At 46.2% G+C, this 14975-nt stretch overlaps 1 protein-coding gene across 1 annotated transcript; it reads right to left on the bottom strand.

Moving 5' to 3' along the window:
• Positions 1–12315: 12315 nt before the first annotated feature.
• On the bottom strand, positions 12316–13278 carry LOC125348410 (olfactory receptor 10A2-like). Its single transcript, XM_048341626.1, has one exon. It carries the CDS (start codon positions 13276–13278, stop codon positions 12316–12318), a length of 963 nt encoding a protein of 320 aa, XP_048197583.1.
• Between the last annotated feature and the right edge of the window lie 1697 nt (positions 13279–14975).

Genomic DNA, 14975 nt, shown 5'->3' with positions numbered 1-14975 from the left:
CTTCCCGCACTGATAAGTGGGTCTGGGCCTCGCCATGCCCCTGTGAGGGGGTCCTTCCAATGGACTTCCACCTTTAAGTAGGGTGTTTGGCTTGACCAGTGTCTCTGGAAAGCCGACAGAGGTTGGTCCTTAGAGAAATTTAAAATATTCAATGTAAACATCGCTGTCCTCAGCTGGTCATGGGGGCTTCCCCCCCCTTTTTGTTTTAATAATTGATCCTTTAGGGTCTTATTATGCCTCTCAATTATGGCCTGACCCTTTGGGTTGTATGGTATTCCAGTGGTATGTTTAATATTCCACATTTGGAAAAAGGCCTGTAAAGGCTTACTGGTGAAGCAAGGTCCATTATCTGTCTTTACCTGTAAAGGAAGCCCTAGGATAGCAAAACATTGTAAGAAGTGGCTTTCAGCATGCCGTGCTCTTTCCCCCACATGCAGAGAGGCCTAGCAGGCACCAGAACATGTGTCAATAGACATAAATATATATTTTAGCCTTCCAAAAGGAGTGTAGTGGGTTACATCAGTCTGCCAGATAACATTGGGCTTTAGGCCTCTGGGGTTAACCCCAGGAGATTGCAGGGGAGGGACTTGCAGGAAGGGAATACATGATTTGCAAGTCCTTATAATCTTTTTTAAGTCTTTTATAGGAATTGAAGGAAATCTCTGATGTAACCCTCTCCAATTTAAGTGAGTACGCTCATGGAGTCCTTGGGCCATTTGAAGGTTTTGAGGTTGTACAATGGCCAGAGCTATAATGGTCCCATTAGTGGCCAGCTGGTCAGCCATATGATTACCTTGTGCCAGGTCCCCAGGCAATCCTTGGTGTCCATGAACGTGCTGTAAAAATATAGGCTCAGCCCGGTCTTTTAACAGAGACATGACTTGGATCATCAGTGGGGTGATTGGGTTTTCATCTAATTTAATGTATGAGAATACCAGGTTGGGTAGCAAATTAACCACATACAGACTATCAGAAAACAAGTTCATTGGCTGTTTGACATGGGTCAGTGCCAGGGCGACTGCATACAATTCCTTAAACTGCGCAGATCCAGTGACTGCTTCAAAGTAATGGGTGTTTTCTTTCCCACCGGCAGGGGGCAAGGCAGAGTGTACCACTACGGCAGCCCCCACTCTTACCCCATCTGTAAACACATTGGCAGCCTTGACAAGAGGCCTGGTAGAGAAAAGTACAGGAGGTGTCCATTGTAGCCTGGAAAATGAGGTCACCCACCTCGAGGTGCCATAGTGGCAATCTACCTTTCCCATAAAGCCCTCCAGGGCACTGGACACACGTGCATTATTTCTTCTGACCCATTCAAAATCTGACAACTGGTAGGGAATGGTTAGCACATCGGGGTCTCTCCCATAATATCTCAGGGAAGTATCCCTGCCCTTAATTACCAAGTCAGCTAGCTGGTCTAGCTGGGAATAAACTCTGGGAGCTCCCCCCACTGAGGCATGCACCCACTGAAGGGGCTCGCCTGACTGGGTAATAGCGGCTGAGGAGAGTTCAGACCCGGGGAGGATCCAAAGGCAAAGTGGGCACTCAGGCTTGTAGCGTGCCAGCTGTGCCATATTTAGGGACATTTGGATTTTCTGGAAGGCTGTCTGAAGTGATGGAGTTATTGTAATAACATCAGTGGGTGCTTTGCCCTTTAAAGAGTTATGGAGCGGAAGCAGCTCCTCTGTAGGCAGGTGAAGCCAGGGTCTTAGCCAGTTAATCTCCCTCAACAGTCTTTGCATCTCCACCAGAGTATAAGATGACTGGAAGGATAACTGGGGCTTAAGGGGGCACACAGAGTCTAGTTTAAGCTCTGCCCCTCTGGTCTGGCCCCTGGTAGTTAACCGAGGGCACAGAGAAAGCAAACTTCTCACAATCCTGGGGGTCAAGGGGAATGGAAAAGAAACAGTCCTTGTTGTCAATTATAATAAAATTAAGATCCCGAGGAATAGAGGGGATCCATGGCAGCCCCCGTAAAGGAGTGCCAGCGGGGATAATCCGCTCATTAATCTTTCTTAGGTCCTGTACCATCCTCCATTTACCTGAGGCCTTTTGTACAACAAATACAGGGCTGTTCCAAGGGCTCAGTGAGGGTCTAATATGCCCTAGGGACAGTTGTTCTGATACTATTTCCTTTAACTTTTCTAATTTGTTTGAGGGAATAGGCCACTGTTCCACCCAAATTGGGGCACCCGGGTGCCATCGAATGGCAGGGACAGTAGGAACAGTGGCCCTTAGGATTGGGGGTGAGGCCCTGTAGAAGAATTAGGAGCCTCCTGCCCCGAGGCCTCAGAGGGAGGCGCTTTTTAGCAGCCACTAGGGCCACCTGACAGGTCCTGGCCTGTGATGACCGTGGCCTTAATCTTTCCCAAGATATCTCGTCCCAACAGGTTATCTGGTGATTTTGTTATTATTAAGGGACGTACTATTCCTTTGCCACCATTCATATCATCCCAGGAAAGCCAGTCCCTGGTTGTTTCACTCTCAGCTGTGCCTCCCACCCCCAAGATCTGGGGCCGGGGATTAGGTCCCACCATGGAGGCACTAATTCCTTCTTTAATATGGTCCTATCTGTTCCGGTATCAATTAAGAATCGGAACTTCTTTCCAAATATGATGATTTCTGTCTCTGGCCTCATCTTGGGGGCAATTGGGACTACCCAGAGGGCCTTAGGCTGTTTATTGTCTTGGTCGGTGGAGAATCTGTAAGTCAGGCCGTAAAGCGGATGCTCTGCCCAGGGTGTGTTCGGCCCGCCTCTCTCAAGGACCACCCTCCTGAACTCATGGAAATCTTTACTTTCCTGCAACTCCCACGAAGTGGTAAGGGCTCCGAGTTTAAAACCGGCAGGGCCTTTTGGCGGCAGAGCGCCGCCGCCACTGCGGCTGTGAAGTGGCCACTCAGCGGGGCTGCCGGAATCTGCATATGTATGGAGCCGAGTCGGGCCTCCGGTGGGGGAGGGGTAGCAAGCCGGCAGTATTGTGCGCCTCTCAGAAACGGTATCTGGATTGGGGTCCCAGGGATCAAGCTCACACTCGTCCCTGGGCCTCTCGGAGCGGGACGTCGGGGCCCCCTCCGGACCAAAATTCGCTCCGGCTGCCCTCTCCTGAGTCCAGGGACTCTCCCCTGGGTCCGAGGAGAAGCAAGCCTTGATGGTCTTAATAGCCTGCAGGGCCACGAGTGGGAGTTCTTTTCCCCATTTTGTCTCTTCTAGCTCCCGTTCTAGTCAGTCCCAAGTTTCCCACGAGAGTGGGTTGGCTCCAGTTAGCCACAGGACCCTGAGATTTAGCTCCTTCCAAATAAGCATGGCACTGGGTTCTGAGATATTCATCCCCGCGTTTTGGAGGGTGAACTTCAGGATTTTAAGGGGCAAATTACTTCGCCTACTTTGAACTTGTCCCATTGTCTTTGCTGACCTGGATAGGAGGACCGCACATCCTGGGGTTTTCACCCCAATTCCCTGAGATTCTAACGGGAGCCACGGACTTCCTCGAGTGGGTTCTGTTACCCACGTTGGGCCGCCAAAATGCCTGGCTCGGGTCGCCTCCCCTGGCACGGGGGTTCAGGCTCTACTCTACTCTAATTGCTCCCTTTCTCACTCTCTCCCCTGGTCACCTGACCCACAGGTAAGGCCAGAGTAGAGTGGGGGGCTCAGGAAAGACCTCAAGTGCACGCGGCCATACGAGATCGCTTTACCTCCCTCCTTACCCGTGAAGAAAGCCAGGCGCACGCGGATCTCGGAGACGCTTCAAGAGCAAATCTGATTTAATAAGGGAGTGGTTAGCAGTTGATATAGTAGGGGGCAATGAGAGAAGGGGTGATCGATCAGAGAGCTGGCGATAGGCTGGTGAGCTTGTCATAGGACCCCCCCATGAGCTAACATCACTTGCTTAGCACCACCCCATGGGCGAAAAGCCCACGAGAATGGGGATCACATGGGCTGGCGAGAAAGTTGGGGGGCTGTTCGCAAAGCCAGTTCTTCTGGTTCTGGACCCAGAGAATTGTGGCCTGCTTCCGCATTCCCCCAGGGCTGGGGGAAGGGCGGTGTCTCAGGAGCGCTCTTCATTGCCCTTCCCCCTCAAGGCCAAAGCTGAACCCCAACATATGACTAAGACTCCTTGGATGCAGTTCAAAGCCAGCCCGGGCAAAAGAAAAATCTCTCTAAAATTCCACCTCCCAGTTAACCAGCAAAGAGCTAGATTGAGAGCTTGGCTCCAGAGAACTAGCAAAATGCTGAAAGTGGCACCGTGACTCAGGTGGTAGAGCACTAGCCTCGAACAGAAGTGCTCAGGGACAGTGCTCAGGCCCCGAGTTCAAAACCCATAAATACGGATGGGAGCATGCCATCCCTGCAACAAGCGCTGGAAGTCCTGGGACTTAGCCAGTCCAGGAGACGGGAATGTGGAGTGGAGTGAGAGGAGAATGGTGTCATATCCTAAACGAAGCTGCCTTGTCTCGCCCTTTCAAAACAGATCAGAACCGGGAAATTGAGACAGGTAATACCTGTCCATTTTCCTTTTTCTGCCAGTTGTATATATATGTATATATATATATATATATATATATATATATATATATATTTTTTTTTTTTTTTTTCTGCCTCTGACTGGCCACACCAAATCGGTTTTCGATCACTAAACACTTCTTTCAGTCATTTCTCCTATCCTGTTCATTTTACAATTGGGTTTATGCTCCAAAAGAAACTTTTCCTGGCTTATGCCCAGGGTGTGTTCTACGTCATTCATGCCAACCAGCTCTGAAAACTTTTCAAAAGCCTCTTTTAACAAAATAAAATCTCTTGCTGAGATCACCACCTGGGAATTTGCCATTCATAGCTGTCACCCTAACACAGACCTGAACCCTGGAGGCCCCAGCCCTGGAAACTTCTGGGTATGCCCAAGATGCAGGAGGGGCCAGAGGAAACCATAGCACTCTTTGGCCCCAGTGACCATTCTTGTGGTAATGATGGGAACCTTTGCCAACCACACTGGATGGTGCCAGGCCCTTGATTACATCGCCCCCATGGCAGCAGGAAGTAGCTACAGAAGAAGAGACCTCCACCCATACTCCCTGCCTGGTGCCCGCTGGTGTCATAATTTTAAAAAACAAAAGAGGGGGGTAGCCCCCAGGATTAATTAAGGATAGTTATGCTTATGTTAATTATCAAAAAATTTTAAATCATCCCGAATCAGTGTGGGATGGAATACTGTATATGTGTTTTTCCATATTGAAAAATTAAACTCAGAGCACCCACTCTGGAGAAATGTTTTCTTCTTGTTCTCTCCAGGAAAATGAGGACCATGTTGGACTTCTGCTCTTCCAGGGAAATATGGAAAGCCTGACTGCACATGGTAGGACGCCGGTAGGAGGCAACCAAGCTTCCTTTCCTTGTTTGCTTTCTAGATTCTTTCTTGAGCGTCTCATAGCACAATGTTTTGCCTTGGCGATACTGCCCACAGCGTCACACAAAAGCTATAGAAATTTTGCACCGTGTTTCTTCCTTTCCTCTCCCCTCCTGCTAGACTTGGGGAGTCCCGTTGGAAAGAAAATAGGAACTGAGGGTTTTGACATTCAACCCCAATGTTTCATGATAGAAATGTTTGAAAAAAGTAAGTGCAAAGGTTTAGCACCTTAGCTTCAATGTTTATAAAGAAAAAGAAATGTTTTACTAATCACGTTTAAATTATCAGCTACTGTGAACTACCAGGGATGCCAGAGCTTCAGCCTACTTCTACCTCACTGCCAAAAGAGGAATGTCTGCACTTGGCGCGAGACCAGCTAAGGACTCCAGCGTCTCTGGATGAAATCACATGGATGGCCCATTACCTAACCCTCACCCCTTTTGTGGAAGGGGCCCCACAGATCTTATGTTAGAATTTGCCTTATGCCCACATATGCCATGTATTTACAGCATCCCCTGCTCATTTAAAAACCAAAAAGGGGGAGATGTTGGGGACTCAGTTTTGGCCTTAATGGGGGAAGGGCGACAAGAGCTCCTGAGACACTGCCCTTCCCCCAGCCCTGGGACAGTGTTAAAGCTAGCCACTCCCACCTTCCGGCTTCAACCGGAAGAGAAGACCCTGACCCTGGGGGAGGCAAACACGTGCATGCCACCATGATAGGGGTTGTCCAGCCCACAAAGGAAGTTTCATGACATCACCTGATGGACACAGTCTTTAGCCTATGACTGGCCCTTTGGCCAGTCCCCCTCCTTTCCCGCCATTACCACTATATAAACCCCCTCCCAATTAAATCCTGTGAGACCCATTCAAACATCCAGGCATCTCCCTGATGTCTTCTTTGGCCACCTCTCTTGAAACGTGAGGGGACGGCGGGAGGGGAGGCATCGGCAACCTTTCCTCAACTTAGCGTAACCCATGAGAGTATGCCTTTGCCTTCTGCTGGCAGAAGATAAGGCCGAGTGCTCTTTGATAGTTTCTGGGGTTCAGGCATTTCCCCGGGAGATAGGGGAAAATGGATCCTTCAGGTCCCGACAGGAAAACATATAAAGAAGTACCCAAGTGCCTCTAGCTTGTGAAGATGGTTGGGTAGTCAATACAACAGTAATAGAAAAGACAAGCAAAAAAAAAAAAAAAAAAAAGGAACAACAACAAAAGCCCAAAACTATGGTTCAGGGTGAAAAAATAAAATGTATTTATCCTAAAAGCAAATCAAGTGGCTTTGTGTTTTCTTGTATAAAAAAACCACCAAAATCTTTTATAATGGTGGCTTCTCTGACAAACAATTAATTCATCACTAGTAGCATGATGTAAATACAACAAGAAAGAAGTTATGGACTTAGCTAATTCTACTCACTGTAAATGATGGGTTTACAATTTTTAATTAGCACTATTAATCAATATTAGATACTGTTGTGCCAAGTCGCGAAACCACCACCAAGAAGACCACCAAGACACAGACATTCCGAAATGCAAAAGCAAGGCAAGGCTTTATTTAAGCGAGCTGTAACTCGGGCCTCGTCCTACCCACCAACACAGCGGAGGTTAGGAGGAAGCCCCGAGCTGTGATTACACAGGGCTTATAAAGGCAAAGAACAAGGTTACAACAATCAGGTGTGCAAGCAAGATTAGGACACAGGTACAAATCTGATTGGCTCAGGGTTTAATTCTAAAATGGGGTTCACATGGTGGGGCCTGACTTCAAAGTCTGGCACTTCATTTCCCCCTTTTTCTTTTTGGTACCTTGGGAGCCAATCATGGCTCCATTCTGTCCATTTCAATGGCTTGCATGTCTAGGGGATGATATAGAGGTAAGGCATGGGCCAGTAGGGCCCAATGTAGTAACCAAAGGGCCTGTCACCATTTCTTAAAAGAATAGTCTCTGTACCTCTGTTTTGCATGCCTCTAGTTTATCCTGCCTCATCTTCCCAAAAACAACTCTGGTCCCTTGATTTTAAAGGGGGGCTAATGGGTGAAGATCATCCATCTTCTGTAACTTCTTCAGGCTGACACAGGGGCGTAGACCTTACCTAGCCAGGAACCTATAACCTTAGTCTCAGTCTTGAGGCGAAGGCAAAGCGGCTGAGTTGGGTGCTTGGAGACCTCCCATGTTCCATCACGGTAGTTGTCATCCAGGGCAAAGGGGTCAGCTGGCCTGGCGTGGAAGCAATGAACCCAAGTGGCGATGCCGTCTAGGGTCCCTTCCACCGTGGTTCTTAGGATTTCAGTCCCCTGGTCTGAATAAATGGGGGGTAGGGACAGAAGCAGAATCATATAATGCCTTAAGTTGGGGTCACATTCTTGTACATGAGCTGCAAATAATCGAGTTTACACAAAAATTCAGCATTATCCAAATCAGCAAGCAATTCAGTCTGAAGGCTAGGGATAATGGGTGGGGGGTACCCGTACATTATTTCAAAAGGAGTAAAGCCAAGCTGATAGGGAGAATTTCTTACTCTAAGCAGAGCAAAAGGAAGGAGTGACACCCAGTCTGTGCCAGTCTCTAAGGCCAGTTTAGTTAAGGTTTCTTTTAGAGTCCGATTCATTCTCTTTACCTGTCTTGAACTCTGGGGTCTATAAGCACAATGCAATTTCCAATCCGTCCCCAGTGCTATCCTCTCATTTGACAAACTTACCCTTACTAACCATTATCACAGATGACTGGAAAATTCCTGCCCAGTAGACAGACATGGGCATTGGAAAGGCATGCTTATGAACTATTCTTCTAGGACTTCCCGCCTTTAACTTTTGAAAGGCCAACAGTAGTGACTCTAGGATCTGACACCATCTCTGCCATCCAAGCAGTGGCTTACTGCCTCTGGATGCTCCATCACTTTTGTCCCAAGAGGAGTGACTTTTGACTTGGACTCAGGGCCTGAGTGCTGTCCCTCAGCTCTCCAGCTCAAGACTAGCACCGTACCACTTTTGAGCTCCACACCACTCTGTTCCCAGCACTCTGCTGGCTGATTAGAGACAAGTCTCTCACAGGGACCTTTCTTTGCTCGGGATGGCTTCGAACCGCATATTCAGATCAATGAGTCTTATAAGGGGCCACTTTACTCCAATTATAAGCAACAAGGTGGTCCACACAGAAGTAGTTTTTAAGCATGCTCTCTTACCTGGAACTTATTAAGGGTCAGTATTAGATCTTGACAAACTTGTAGGAATCACCTGTGCTTCTCTGTGGGCCTGCTGGAAACGGTTACAAAAAAACCTACAAAGAAGCTGGAATGGCAATTAAACATTTTGGTAGCCATAATTCTCCTTTTCTCACTTTGTAATAATTATTTAGGACAATTTTACTTCCAAATTTCTTATCTAGAAATGCATTCTTGATTTCCAAAGGCTTTTTAACAGTAACACAACATTTTAGCTTTTATCTGCATAGGAAAAACTGAAGCTCACAGGCATTCTGAAACCAGGTGCCGCCCTTTGCTTACGGGCTGCTTGTTTCAAAAGAGCCTCTTTTTCTTTTTTTTTCTTCAGTCCCAGTTACTGCATGGCATGAAGACCTTTGAATTTAAACTTAGTTTTGCATCATACTGCAGTCTTGAACATGTTCACACTCACACATGCACACACACATACATTTTCAAAAGATCTTAAAGCGCACTGAATAAGCATCGGCCGTACATTTTAAGACAAAAACCTTTAACAAATGATTTTATCATTCTCCAGCCTCATTTTCCAGGGCTTGATAGTTTTAGTAAAACATTTTAGCGCACCAAACAATTTTCTGCTTAAGAAGGCTGGGTGGGGGTCCCCCCAGAGTTCTTTTTGTGGACACTCACACTCTGATTGTGAACCATCACCTGTACATCTTTCCAATGAGCTAAAGTCAAGTCCAGGGGAGTAGAAGGAACGTTCTCCATCACCCGTTTGTCAGTCAGGCACAGTGCAAGAAAGAAACACACAAAAATAATCACAGGCACAAAGACCAGACAACACTTACAGACAGACTTAGGGAGGCGCGGCTTACAGGTATGACTGTGTCTCTCCTGCCCCTGTGAGGAGGCAGACCACACAATCTCACTGTGCCTCTCTGCCCCCTCACGGGGGCAGACCACACAGTCTTGAGGCTCTCTCTCTCCCATTCCTGTGTAGGAGCGGACCAGACAACCCCAAATATAGAGTGGACTAGACGGACACCCATTAGAAGGGCCTCTTGGTCCAGTCCTTCAGGTTCAGGGTGGTAGTGGGAAGCCTGAGCCCCCTGTGGAGGGCTTGAGGTGTCCCCCAAGTCCCCCCAGGACTGCCATCCGAGCATGTCCACTCCAGCTTGTCCTTCACTACTTACAGGTTCAGATTCAAGCGGCTGGCCTAAACAGAAAACAAAACTACAAATCACACAGGCACAGACACACAGAATGAACTGCCCTATTTTCTTACCTTCGGAGTCTGGGGTCTCGGGGGTCTCTGGAGCCATCCCGGACGAAACCCCAAATGTTGTGCCAAGTTGCGAAACCACCACCAAGAAGACCACCAAGACCCAGACATTCCGAAATGCAAAAGCAAGGAAAGGCTTTATTTAAGCGAGCTGTAACTCGGGCCTCGTCCTACCCACCGACACAGCGGAGGTTAGGAGGAAGCCCCGAGCTGTGATTACACAGGGCTTATAAAGGCAAAGAACAAGGTTACAACAATCAGGTGTGCAAGCAAGATTAGGACACAGGTACAAATCTGATTGGCTCAGGGTTTAATTCTAAAATGGGGTTCACATGGTGGGGCCTGACTTCAAAGTCTGGCACCTCAATACTGTGTTTGTTTTGCCAGTCCTGGGGCTTGGACTCAGGGCCTGGGGGCTGTCACTGGCTTCTTTTTGCTCTTGAGCCACAGTGCCAGTTCTGGCTTTTTCTATATATGTGGTACTGAGGAATCGAACCCAGGGTTTCATGTATTCAAGGCAAGCACTCTACCACTAGGCCATATTCCCAGCCAGATGCTATGTTTTATGTGTATGTTTTTCCTATAACTTTCATATAGACTTATACCCATTAATAATTGTGTGTGTATGTGTGTGTGTGTGTAAGAGACAGTAATGGGGCTTGAACTCAGGCCCTGTGTGCTTTCCCTCAGCTTTTTCATTCAAGGCTGGTACTCTACCTCTTGGATCATAGCTCCACTAATGACACTTCCAGGTTGGCTCTGAACTGGAACTTTGAATCTCGACCTCCTGAGTAGCTAGGATTACAGGTGTGAGCCATCAGCTCCTGGCTTGCCCACTGATCACTTTTTAATGTTACACATGTATTTCTTAAGGCTGTTCTGAGAAAAATAGTAGTTTTAGACCTTTTTGAAAATAAAAAAACCATTTTCCCAGAAGAAACTGAACAATAAGAAGGAACTGATATGAGTACATAATTATATTTTTCAAAATGGAGATACAAAGGGTAAAAGGCGAACCAATGCAACAACAATACTTACAAGCCAATATGCTGTAAACCAACTATACTGTTAGAGGGGAAGGGAATTGGGGAGGGTGGGAGGTGGAAGAAAAATGAGGGAGGAGGTAACAAGCTTGATAAGAAATGTACCCACTGCCTTACATATGGAACTGTAACCCCTCTGTACATCACTTTGACAGTAGATAAATTAATGTAAAAAAATTTTGTGTGAGGTTCAGCTCTAGTTATAGACTTTGAGAATCAGCATTCTCCTGGCCTTCAAGTCAAAACATCAAAGATATAAACTATACAAATATTCCTGCTCCATATTAAAACCAATAACTACAGTTCTTCCTCTTTTAATAATTGAAACACAAGTCTAAAAAATATTTCATAGTAAACATCTAGCTTATGTAGGCAATATCATGTCTAGTATCTCTCTGACCTTTCTTGCCATTTCTAGGGTCCAAATCCAGATAATTTCCAGCTGCCACAATCCCACTCCCTGTCCCTGAGGGCATTTCTGTAAGTCTGTTCTGTTTCCGTCAGTAGCAGAGCTAAGAGTGTCAAGTCATGGGCTGGGGATATGGCCTAGTGGCAAGAGTGCCTACCTTGTATACATGAGGCCCTAGGTTCGATTCCCCAGTACCACATATACAGAAAACGGCCAGAAGTGGCGCTGTGGCTCAAGTGGCAGAATGCTAGCCTTGAGCAAAAAGAAGCCAGGAACAGTGCTCAGGCCCTGAGTTCAAGGCCCAGGACTGGCCAAAAAAAAAAAAAAAGAGTGTCAAGTCAGTACTCCCTAAGATTAGCAGTGCTTCCTCTCAAGAGGACGCTACAGGACAATCTGGATCTAGAGGACAGAGAATTAGATGGTGATTTATAAAAGATTATTTTGGTGAGCCAGTTCTGGGGCTTGAACTCAGGGCCTGGTGCTGTCCTTTAGAATTTTTTATCAAGTCTAATGCTTTGCCACTTGACCCACAGCTTCACTTCTGGGTTTTTCTTATGGTGATTAAACTTTCCTGCCTGGGGTGGCTTCAAACACTAATCCTCAGATCTCAGCTTCCTGAGTAGGCAAAATTACAGGCCTGAGCCACCAATAGCTGGCCAAAAAGCCAATTTGAAAATTATTATTATTATTTTATAATCTGTAAGGAGTTGTACAAAGCAGTTATCATTATGAACACAATGTTTATGAACACAATGCATTTTGATCAATGTCACCAAGTGGTCTCATGGCACAGGAGATGCTCAGTAACCACAATACAAAGAGTTAATGATTCAACAATTGAATGAACCTACCACCTTATTGCCTTTTGCTTACTCACACTGAAAAATGCAGATCAAATCCACATGTTGTCTGGTGTCTAGGCTATAAAGACTTTTGCAGCAACAGCTCTTAGAAGAAGAGTGGCCACAAAGTCTTGAGGGACCTCACAGTGCCGTACTCGGTTTGTGCTGCTAGTGCTGGATTAGGCCATAGGTCGACTTAGATTCTTCTGCGTTATCCTTAGAAAGGCTTCCTTCACTTCCTTGTTCCTCAGCGTGTAGATCACAGGATTCAGCGCCGGTGTGACCACCGTGTACATGAGTGCAGTGGCCTTGTCCGTGTCTGGCGTGTGGGCACTTTTGGGTTGGAGGTAGGTGAACAGGGCCGTGCCATAGAACAGAGAAACCACCAGGATATGAGAGGAACACGTGGAGAACGCTTTGCGCCTCCCTGCTGCTGAGGGGATTCTCAGGATGGTCACGAGAATGCGCAGGTAGGAGCACAGAATGAGCAGGCAGGGGCTCATGATGAAGATAAGGGAAACAACAAACAGCACGATCTCATTGTGGGAGGTGTCCACACAGGCCAGTTTAACGACAGGCATGATGTCACAAAAGAAATGCTGAATGGTGCCCGGCCCACAGAAAGGCAGAGTGAAGATCCAGGTGGTCTGCACCGACTCCACCAGCGCACCAGTGATCCAAGACGCAGCTGCCAGATTCACGCGGACTCGTGGGCCCATCAGGAGCGTGTAATGCAGGGGGTAGCAAATGGCTACAAAGCGATCATAAGCCATGGCTGCCAGTAGGCAGCATTCTGTCAGCCCCAGGATGGTAAAGACATACATCTGAGCTGCACAGCACGCGACGCTTATGGTCTTGGGCTCCACCAGCAGGTGCACCAACATCTGAGGTACCACACTGGTGATATAACACATCTCCAGAAAGGAGAGGTTCACCAGGAAGAAGTACATGGGCGAATGCAGGGAAGGGGAGAACCAGATCAGACAGATGATGAGGAGGTTCCCCCCAACGGTAAACAAGTAGACAACCAAGAATACAGCAAAAAGGACCGATTGGAACTCGGCCAAAGAGGAAAAAGCCACAAAGGTGAAGGTAAGGCAGAGAGACTGGTTTTCACCCAGCCTGGGCTCAGGGACAGACATCTATGAGGACAACAGAGAAGGCAGACAGTGACATGATCTAACACAGGCATCCATCAAACCTTGGCAACCCAGCTGCCCTAGACTCGGAATTCTGAGATGAGAACCCGGACACCGAGATTCCTCTGCTAAGCCTTTCTACCTGACCACCCATGTAGAGTGGATGTGCACTTCTGCTTCCTTTGAATTGCTGACCTTGTTCAGTTTTCACATAGATTCACACAGAACAGTTTCTTTTGTTTCCTATTATGATGTTTTTCGTTTTATAGTTATTCTAATTCTTATGTAATTAATATGAAGGCATTATAATTATAAAGAGTCATAAAAAACATGAATGCAAAGAATAAAGTATGCAAGTATCATCTTCTGATTCTCTAAACTTGGACTTCCTTCCTCAAAGCCACACTGTTTTCAGCCTCTAATCTGTAGGCTTACTTACATTGTTTTTTACTCACTTTGATTTGAATAGAAGGAGCAAGCAATTAGGCAACCAAGGGTCAATGAAACCAAAAGCAACTTTAATGTACTTTCCTAGGTAATAAGGACGACAGGACACACCAAAAGCCACTAGGAAGGTAAACATTCTATCTCTTGATGGTTTTCACTTCCTTTAATTCCAAACTGATGTCATGACAACAAACCACAGGGATTACATCTACTTCATGGTGTCATTATGGTAGCCTCAAGAGGATAATGTTCAAAAACAACAACAGCAATGATGGTTCTGTGTGCAGTGTGGTTTGGGATTTTTTTAAACAACATTGCCAGAAGTAATCCATTGCTGTCTGTTACATCAGTGACATTACAATCAACTTAAGTTTTTAATTGATACCCACTGTAAAACTATAATACTCATTGAATTTTGTAGATGCTTACCATAAATAGGGATGTTTGAATCATTTTTAAAAAAGATTACTGCCTGAGCATGTCTGTAAATCCTAGTTACTCAGGAGGCTGAGATCTGAGAATGAAGATTTGAAGTTATCCTGAGTTGGAAAACCCATGTGACTCTTATCTCTAATTAACCACCAAAAACTTCCACAAGTGAAGCTGTGGCTCAAGTGGAAGAGCACTGGCATTGAGCAAAGAAACTCAGGTACAGTGCTCAGGCCCTGAGTTCAAGGCCCAATACTAGCACACACACACACACACACACACACACACACACACACACACACACAATTAAAATAATCTTTTTCAAGTTCCATTGGACGGTAACCACCCAGGCCGCTGTAACATAACTAGGTACAGATCATACCACATGTATTCTCTTCATTCCACATAATTCTCTTCATTCATTTCATTCATTCATTTGCTTCATTCATTTGTGATTTAATTAGTGGCATAAAAAGAAGATGCCCAGTCAGGAAACAGTAAATTGCTAAGTGGAACTAGTGAAACCAAACTTATTTTTCTTGTACTGTCCTCAGAAATGAAAAAAAAAAACTGTTCATTTGTTAAAAGACCTTTACTTATTACTATGAAGCCAGTTTTCTAAATTTACGGACATAGAGAGGAAGGAGAGGAACCCTAAAACTTGGCTCTCAGTCTGAATGCTTGGCTATATTAAGGGGGAAAAGTGTGTGTGTGTGTGTGTGTGTGTGTGTGTGTGTGTTTGTGTGTGTGTAAAATGAATTCAAGTTTTGGTCAAAACTAGCAAAGTAAAATTTTCAATCATCTTGCCTTGGTCATAGACAAAT

The sequence above is a fragment of the Perognathus longimembris genome, chromosome 1 (genome assembly GCF_023159225.1).
Source record: "Perognathus longimembris pacificus isolate PPM17 chromosome 1, ASM2315922v1, whole genome shotgun sequence".
Lineage (NCBI taxonomy): Eukaryota > Metazoa > Chordata > Mammalia > Rodentia > Heteromyidae > Perognathus > Perognathus longimembris.
Note: the sequence above shows the minus strand (reverse complement) of the source record. Positions and strands in the feature narration are given on the sequence as shown.

What these genes read in the sequence shown, in the direction of transcription:
- LOC125348410 (XM_048341626.1), bottom strand. Translation starts at nt 13,278, where the DNA reads ATGTCTGTCCCTGAGCCCAGGCTGGGTGAAAACCAGTCTCTCTGCCTT.